Consider the following 8,990-nt stretch of genomic DNA (forward strand, 5'->3'; position numbering starts at 1 on the left):
ACGACCCGCTGTGCTTCCTCAAGACCCAGAGTGTCCCCAGAGTTTCCTCGCCCTGCTTCTTCTGGGGCAGCTTCATATTATGTATTTGATACATGGAAACCTGGATGAGAAATTCACTGTGAAGTGTATGGCTCCAGGTTTAAAGGCTTTTTTTTTCTTCAAAATCCATTGGACTGCACAGTCTTTGAAGCATCTTATTGACTGAGATTCTCCAATCCCCAGAAGTGCAACACAGGAATGAGGCTCACAAAAACAAAAACAAAAACAAAAACAAAAAAAGTTTTATTTTAAAGGAATTCGATTGAAGAATTTGCTTTGGAATTTCACAGCATCCCTTGAGGAATCTATAGACATTGTCACAGAGCCCAGGTTAGCCATCCTTGCCTCTTTCCCCCACCTTTGTTTTTCCCTGGGCAGTCACAGTGGAGAACTGATTCCTAGCAAGTACCAGACTCTGAAGCCATCACCCACCCTGGCAAAGTAAACATTCCCATGAACACACACACACACACACTCACACACGCTTGCACGCACGCACACCTGGGCTTTATCACACAGGGAGCCAGGCCAGCCAGCAAGGGACCACTGAAGTGTGAGAACTGTTGGAATAGGGAAGCTGGAGGTGCAGTCTCTCCATTTGCTCTGTCAGGAGACTTCAAGCACTAAATGACAGCTTTGGCCACAGACTGAGGTGTTAGGTGATTGCGTTTATGTGGTGGAAAGTCACCAAGCACAAAGACGCTATTAGTAAAGCCTGGATGACTTGAGTTCCATTTAACAAAATAGCCCAACAGCTGTTCTTTCAAGGGTCAGCGTTCTCCAGCGCAGACACACCACTCCCACGCAACCAGCCCCAGCGTCTCGCAGCAAGCTGCCTCCCTTCTGAACTCCTGAGAGCTACAGCTGCAACCCTGGAAATGTACTTTTTATTGAGATAACTGAGGGCCAAGCTAAGCTACCTATCCCACCTTATCTTTTATTGAGACAAGATCTTCCTAAGTCATAAAATTGTGTGATGCTTTCTTTAAGGTAGAAATCAGCATACAAATATCACTAAAAACTTAAGCTAAAAGCAGCACCATCCACAGGGCACTCTCATTTTATATGCTGGGCACTGTTGTCACCCTGGTCATTTTAGGCTTGAGATTACAGAGCATCTTTCGTGTGGTCACTCCATTTCCTCTTCTTCAATGTTACTCAGCAACTAACATGGTGTCCAACACATAGTAGGAGCTCAATATTTGTTACATGGATCGCTTTGTTTTCTGTACCACAGTTTTCCCTGTGCAACAATATCAATTATTGTTGCAATATCTTGCTAAGAAATGAGCACCAAATTTTTCTTAGAAGAGGTATTAAATACTGGTATATTGCTAGACAGAGAACAGAGAAAAGAAGCTGGCATGAAGAGACACCGAGCCACACCTTTCCTCCTTTGGACTGTATATTTTTTCCCCAGACGGGGCCCCGGCCAAGTTGTTTGGCCAGTCTTCTAGTGTAGATGTCCACTGGGTATTTCTCTTTAGTAATATTGCATGGTCAATCCAGCCACAACATTCAGTGCCTCACGATGTTAATGTCATTAATACGCCACGGATTTTGAATCTGTAACCATCTCTGATGATTAGGCAGGCTTCTACCACAGACGTTAATGGTGCATCCTCCGGGATGATTCCCCATCTGTAAGGGGTGGGCCCTGGGAATGTGAGATGGAACAGTGCCCCGGCTTCGGCTACACTGATGCCGCGACTGATGGCTGTGCAAGCTGTGGAAATTAACGACGCTTCCTCTGTAGGGCCGCTTTTTCTGAGCATGCATGTTGTTTGTTGGATTTGTTGCTGGGTTTTGTTCCAAATGTGCATCATAGTTGCATCAGAAGTGTCCAGGTAAACTTCAGAAATTACGCTAAATCACCAAGACAGTGGAGTGAAAGGATAACCCTGAGTGTCGTCGCTCTGTGTGTGGAGTCCTGGGGTCTCACACTCTTTGTGACCCTACTGTTGGGATGGTGAGCATATGGGTACCACAACTCCAAGAGCTGAGGAAATTGTCCCCAGTGAATGACTGTGTGCATATTTAATCATCTAAATGAAACTATACAGAGGCTGGAATGAGAAAGACTTTGTACTTCCAGTTTTCCCGCTCTGCCCCAGTCCAGAAAACCTTACCTCTAATTGCCACCCCAGGGAGAATCCCCCCTTTCCAAGCCCAGTCCTCCAGCGGCACCAGGATGATGTCCTGCAATTTAACTCAACTCTGGTGCTACCCACCCAATATCAAATGCCGGAGTTAAGGCCCTGGGACAGCTGAGCCCCCTTCCACTTTAGATGCCAATGCCAAGAGCCAGTGTGTGACCTGTGCTCCCAGGCAAGAGACCACAAGCAGGTTCTCACAGAGCTCTCCTCAGATCCATGAATTTGCTAGAGCAGCTCATAGAACTTTACCAGTATTTCCAGGTTTCTTTGAAAGGAAATTACAGGAATAGAGATGAAGAGGCGCAGGGCGAGGTCTGCAGGGGCGGCAGCTCCAGCCACCGCACCCTCCAGGCAACCACTCTGTGCTCACCCACCCAGAGGCTCTTCAAATCTTGTTCTTTGGGGGTTCTATGCAAGCTTCGTTAAGGAGGCTCGATTGACAGCAGCACTGCGGTCGGTGATCAGCCCAAGCTTTGGCCCAGCTGCCTCCTCAGGGGAGTGGGGCTGAAATTCCCAAGCCCATATGGCCCTGGAAGGTTCCCTGGACCCAATTCTGGGTATCACCAGGGGCTCCAAGGGTCGCTTTATCAGAACAAACCATGCTCCTATAGCCCAGGAAGTCCCAAAAGATTTGGGCACTCTGTGTCACTTAGGAAATTATAAACTCTGCAGCAGGAACCAGACTTAAAGACCAACAATTAAAACGAAAGATTCTTCTAGCATTCCTGTGTACAAGGACCTGAGGAGCTTTGCTCCAGGAACTAGAGACAGAGTCTAGGAAGGTATTTCATATGTCATAATATCATACATAGGGCTGCACACTCAGAAAGATTTCCTTGAGCCTCCTCCAGCTGTAGCCCTCCCTGCAAAGAAATCATCCGTGGATCACCATAAGATGCCCACCCAGAGTTCAGAACCCCAGAATTTCCAGCCCAAGGAAACACGAACCCTCTCTGAGGGCCTCACTGGGCCCCTTATGCAGCTCTGCCCTCCAGAACATGGCTAGCACTCACTGCAAGCAATCCCAGCACAGCGAGAGGCTAAAAAGCCATCCCAGTCCCATGAGGCCCCTCCCACAGGTGCAAGAGAGAAGGTAGACAATGGCCCAGGATGACCATATCCTACCTTTGCCACCATGTGCCAGTGGGACTTGGAGGAGCTCAAATCAGCCTCTTGGGTCATGTGAAAGCTATGTGTCAAGGCAAGAGGTTAGACCATATTTTACCAGTGCTAATTTTTAGTGGTTTAATATGTAAACATGGTCTCAGTTCTCCGTTTATACAATCCCAAGAGGCCTCTCAAATGTCCTATATACTCTTGACTCTATCCTTGAACTTGGTGAGAACATGAGGAGCATCCATTGGTGGACCAAAGGCGGAAGTTATGGGTTCTTCAGTTGTCTCAGTTCTTAATATCATGTAAACACCCCCTCCTCATATGGTAGGGAGGTTTTCTATTGTTAAAAATGTGATTTTTGCTTCAATTGGTGCCTAAACACAAGCCAGTTAGTTGATCTTATTTCACCCAAAAAACAGCCATATTTGCTTCAACACTGCAGGAGAAGGAGGAGCTGTCTAGTGTTAGAGGGCTGGATACTCTCCGGGAAGCCTAAGGGGCTCCAAGCTGGACTTTCATTGTGCATAACTTCTCAGGGCCCCACTTTCTAGTGCAAGTCATCCCACCCCACTCTCACAACCTGCAGGCACCACAATGCCCAGCCCAAGAGAGAGGAGATTATTGCCGTTCTGTACCTGCTTCTCAGTGACAAACCCTAGATGTAATATTGATTCTTTACATCTATATCTATATCTATATCTATATCTATATCTATATCTATATCTATATCTATATCTATATCTATATATATGGAGCACCCGCTGACCACCTTATAGTTTCCACCTTTGCAATTAGAGATGAGGACACCTAGCCCCCATCTTCCATCTTTGTCCTCTACACGTGTTTACTCGAATTCGGTACCCTACATGTGTGCTGGGGACTGAAGGCTTAGGAGGGAATCTTAGGACCCAGCTGTCTCATGAGCCCACCCCTCCCCCCACTGAAGTGTCTTCTGCTCCTCTCTCTGGCCTACTTCCTGGAGGTCTTGTGTGGAAATTGTAAGCCTGGCTGTGAGCAGCCAAGTGTGAAACAGAGGGAGGATGGACATCACCGTGGGCTTCCGCAGCTCGCCACCTGCCCCTGCCCCTGCCCTGCCCACAGCCCACCCCTGACCTCTGACAGCACAGGCGAGGCTCCTGACCAGCCTCCTCCTCACCCTCCCACCTGCAGCCTCAGGGCAGCTCAGTGCTGCAGCCCTGGGTTCCTCTCCACCCCCACATTTCCTGCTTCTCACTGGAGATCCACCTTCCCACTGTCCTTTATTAGAAAGTGGACAAAACCCCACTGCTACCTTACCAGAGTTTCTGGAATGAACAGAGGAAGGTTTAGGTATCTCACCCACCTGGTTTCATCAGAAGGAAATCTTGCCGCCTTTTAACACAAATTCGCAAGGATGCTAGGAATTATTTCTGTATACCTAACACATGCATGTTATATTTTATTAATATTTGATAAATCAAAATGACAAAAATAAAGAACAACTTGTTTGAATTTCAATTAAGGAAAATATGCTGGAATTTTAAAAGCCCCAATGGGGGATCTACAATCATTCTGTTTGTGGACATAAAGATTTCTCAAACTCCGTGTGACTTGTGTGTCAAGAGGGAATGCTCAGTAATGGGGGAATGTCTGGGGGGTTACTTGGAGGTTTATTAATTTTTAAAAAAATGCTCTAACATTACACAGTAGCTGAGCGTTGTCAAGATGACTCTTGGTTCCTCCCACAGGGCTGTCATGTGGTGACGGAAGAGCTTCATTCCATAACGTTTGAGACACAGATCTGCCTCTACGGCCTGACCATCGATCTGGAGGTCAGTCCCTCTAATGTACTGAACAAGCGAAAGTGGGAGGCTACTGACAGCACATTGCTTCGAGCCTTTTAACAGCATGAAACTCAAAGAATAAGGAAACCTCAGGGATTAGACATGAGTGGTTGACTCTGAGCTTCTCAAACGCAGGACACCAGGCCTTGTTTGGACAGCACTGTCAGGGTCCAGCATCCAGCACAGCTGTAGTAGATCTTTGATATTTGTTGAATAGATGAGCCAATCAATGCATGGGTGAATGGACACCATTCACCTTGAGTGTGATCCTATTCGTGGAGTGTATTTTAGAGCGCTGTCTTTGTTCTTTTATCTTTATGAATGCAGACGTGTTTGTTACACTTTCAGAGATCCCTTCCTCATCTCTTTTCCCTAGGCCTCTGGTGCTGTGAGTTGCTCAGCTCCTCTTGTGGGTTGGGTTATTGGCTGCGAGAGTCTGGGGTCTGTAACTGGGAAGGGGTGGTTGGTGGCCATGAGCCTCCAGGCCAGTCTGTGAACACCTCTTTATTTATTCCCCAGGGTAGTATAGTACGATTGGTTCTACAACAGGAGACCTTTCTTGCAATAAAATACCCCCCTTCAGTCCGGACAGTCATTAGACCTTAGGGCCTCTTTTGAATATTCGGATTACCAGAGGTAAATTTGAAATCACATTCTTTAAGGTAGATAGAGGAGAGCTGCTAAGTCAGTAGGATCGCTCATCAGGTGCATTCGAGGCAGGCCTGTATGTGACACAGGAAGCGGGAGCATCTGTGTTCAGGGGCTGGGAAGCCACTGGAGAAGCGGCCTGACTGCATTCTCAGAGGATCCCTCCCCTTTCCTCCCTGTGCCCTGACTCTTGCTGCTCAGAGAGGTCCTCTGCCCTCCGAGGCCATTGAGTGACCCAGCACCAGGGACATTAGGACTGGAAGACTGGGCGTGGCTTGAGATGGCCCTTTAGAGGAGACAGTGAAGAGTGAGAGCAATGGAGGACCTCGCTGCCTACAATAACGCTTCTTTCTAACACCAGACCAGCTCGCTACCTGTGGTGATGATATCCAACGTCAGTCAGCTACCTAACGCTTGGGCGTCCATCATCTGGTACAATGTGTCAACCCACGACTCCCAGGTACAGTCTTTATTCTTATCCTTCCTCCTCTTGTCCTAGCCAGCTTATGATGCTGTCAGTAAACTCTGTGCGCTTGTGTATGTGTGTATGTGTATGTTGTTTCATTTCTCATTGTATGTGCCTCCCAATTCTTTTTTTTTTTTTTCTTTTCTCAGTACCAGGGATTGAACTCAGGACCTTGCACTCACCAGGCAAGCGCTTATTCTATTGAGCTATCTCCCCTGCCCTCCTCTCTCTTAAATAGTGCGCTTGACACATCCTGAGAGCTGCGGCTAGCAGAGGGGACAGGCACTGGGTCTGTTATTTCTGAAGGGTTTGCTCAGCTCTCTGCAGCAGTGGGCGTAGTAGAGAGTTCCCAGGCCATCCTCTGGCTCTGCGGAGCAGGCTGCAGAGAAACTCCTGGGCCGCCATCAGACTTTTATAACTGACCTCGTTAGTTGCTTCCAGACCCACCTTTTCCACAGCATCTCCCAAAGAAGTAGGGAACTGGTTTCCAAATAAGTAACCGGCCTCCATATCCCTCTTCCCTAAGTGTACCTCCCTAACAGTGCAAAAATGTGGGTGGTTGCATAAACTGTGCCCCTCCTAGCCTTAAATGGGGTGCTGGTGACATCTAGTGGCTGCTTGAGACCGTGACGAACCGTGTCCCTGGACAGTGAGAGGGACGACAGGAAGCTCCTAGCAGGACACTGGGCAGGACCGCGTAAGATGAGCGCGCTTCCTCTAGCTCGCTCCGGGCATTGTCTCAGAAACTGCCAAGGACGAGGAAAAACAAGTCAAAAGTAAATAGCCACCTTGTGATTTCAAGACAAATGCTCCCTCCAAAGAAGTCTTTCCTGTTCGATCCCAGCAGTAGAGCAAAGCCAGCACAGGTCAGCTCCAAGTGTTTTTCCATGAAGGAAGAGACAGCGTGGCAAGCGGCCGCTGCTGCTGCTGCCCCTCGGGCACAGGCGCGCACAGGGAGGGAGGCCGCGCAGCGTGCCCTGCGCCCGGCTTCTTCTCAGCCTGAAGAGCAGGAGAGCTCAGTGAAGAAGTCCCGAGTCTTCAGGATTAAATACCATTCCCCATCTGGAGCCGCAGGAACACCTTCCCTCCTGCCCCGGGGTGGAGGGAGGAGACAGCCTCACGGCACAGCCCGAGCTAGGCTGCCGTCACACCTCTCCAGAGAAAAGCTACGAAGGCCATCACCCCAACCATCCTGGATTTCCTCAGTGCCAGCTCGGACTGGGAAACAACTAGCTCCTAAAACACATTCACGGCTCTTTACAGAACCAAGCTGAGCAACTATGATTTCTCAGTTATGCCCTGCTGTGCAGCCTAAGCCTTTGACCCAGTTGTACTCTGGGCCTTCAGACAGTTTTTGCAGGCACAATTCTCAGGTCCGAGGAAAGTGGCCTCCCTGAAATGTCCCCTCTCTTCCCTCCTGTCTGTCTCTCGCTCCTTGTTGGAGGTTCCATCCTCTTCCACCCCCACTGCCTGGAGCCTTGTATAGCTTGTGCTCAGCAGTGGTGCCCTCAGATGCCCCAACAGATTTCTCGCCTCTTCCCTTCCTTTCCGTGTGAGAGCGTGTTCCCCGGCTTCCACACCTACTGCTTTCCCGTCATCTGGAGCAGTCTTGTCCCCCGCTGTGGCTGACCTGGGCTCCAGCACAATCTCGATTACAGTTGATCTCACAGCATATGCTGTCCTGGAGGGCAAGTAAGACACGAATACTGCACAACCCCTAGAACAGGAGTCTGAGGGTAGTCATGAACTATAGGATCACCTCCCTTAGCCTGTGGCTTCGTACTTTCTTGTTCTTTGTGATGATTGATAGGGCCAAGGTATAGCTTGCATCCATTCATACCGAGCCCACTGAGCATAGTAAGTTTTGTTTATGAAGAATATTGCTCGACACCGTGGCACATGCCTACAATGCCAACTACTTTAGAGGCGGACGCAAGTTTGAGACCAGCCTAGGCAACTTAGCAAAACGTTTAGTTAAAACTAAACAAACAATCTTAAAAACTAAAAAGGATTGAGGTTGCAGGCCAGCGGTAATGTGCCTGTGTGGATTTGATCCCCAGTACTGAAAAAAAAATTATTTCAGAAAAAAGTATGTGTCCAATTATATTTTAGATTGTATTAAATACTTGTATAAGCTGATTGATAGTTCATGGAGAATTATGTGACCCCAAATGATTCAGGAAAGAGGAAGCCCTGTATTATATGTAAGGAACAAAAAGCCCTCTAGGAAAAAGCAACATCCATCCTTCAAGGAAAGGACCACATCACTCTGTGTTGTTAACCGGGTTGGCCTGGGCTTTAGATCCTATGCACTGAGTTACAGTGTTTCCAGCACGGCGAGCAGGCATAGTCAGCGCCACCATTCTGTTCCAGAACCTGCTCTTCTTCACCAACCCTCCACCCGTCACCTTGAGCCAGCTGCTAGAAGTCATGAGCTGGCAGTTCTCATCCTATGTTGGCCGTGGCCTGAATTCCGATCAACTCAGTATGCTGGCTGAGAAGCTGACAGGTGAGAGGTGGCAGAGGCAGAGGGGCGGCCTGTGCGGGACGCACCTGGGTTTGAAACACCAGAATGATGTTGCCTAGAACTGTGGTTACCAGAATTTCCTGAGTGCTGCCATATTGTCAGGCCCAGAGCTAGTGGCCTTTTTACCTTTAATTCTCACGAAAGCTCTCCAGGCCCTCATTACTCTGTCCCTTTCACAACTGAGGATGCGGAAGAGCAGAGGGTAAGTGACTGCC

The 8,990-nt window shown here is 48.5% G+C and overlaps 1 protein-coding gene across 1 annotated transcript in view; it reads left to right on the forward strand.

Moving 5' to 3' along the window:
• Positions 1–8,990, forward strand: part of Stat4 (signal transducer and activator of transcription 4) — a 51,585-nt gene that overhangs the window by 36,754 nt on the left and 5,841 nt on the right. Inside the window, exons 9-11 of the mRNA XM_023712334.1 lie at positions 5,039–5,122; positions 6,144–6,242; positions 8,622–8,757. Coding sequence (XP_023568102.1) covers positions 5,039–5,122; positions 6,144–6,242; positions 8,622–8,757 — 319 coding nt within the window. The remainder of the gene's footprint in view (positions 1–5,038; positions 5,123–6,143; positions 6,243–8,621; positions 8,758–8,990) is intronic.

This window comes from Octodon degus, unplaced genomic scaffold (genome assembly GCF_000260255.1).
Source record: "Octodon degus isolate 3935 unplaced genomic scaffold, OctDeg1.0 scaffold00025, whole genome shotgun sequence".
NCBI lineage: Eukaryota > Metazoa > Chordata > Mammalia > Rodentia > Octodontidae > Octodon > Octodon degus.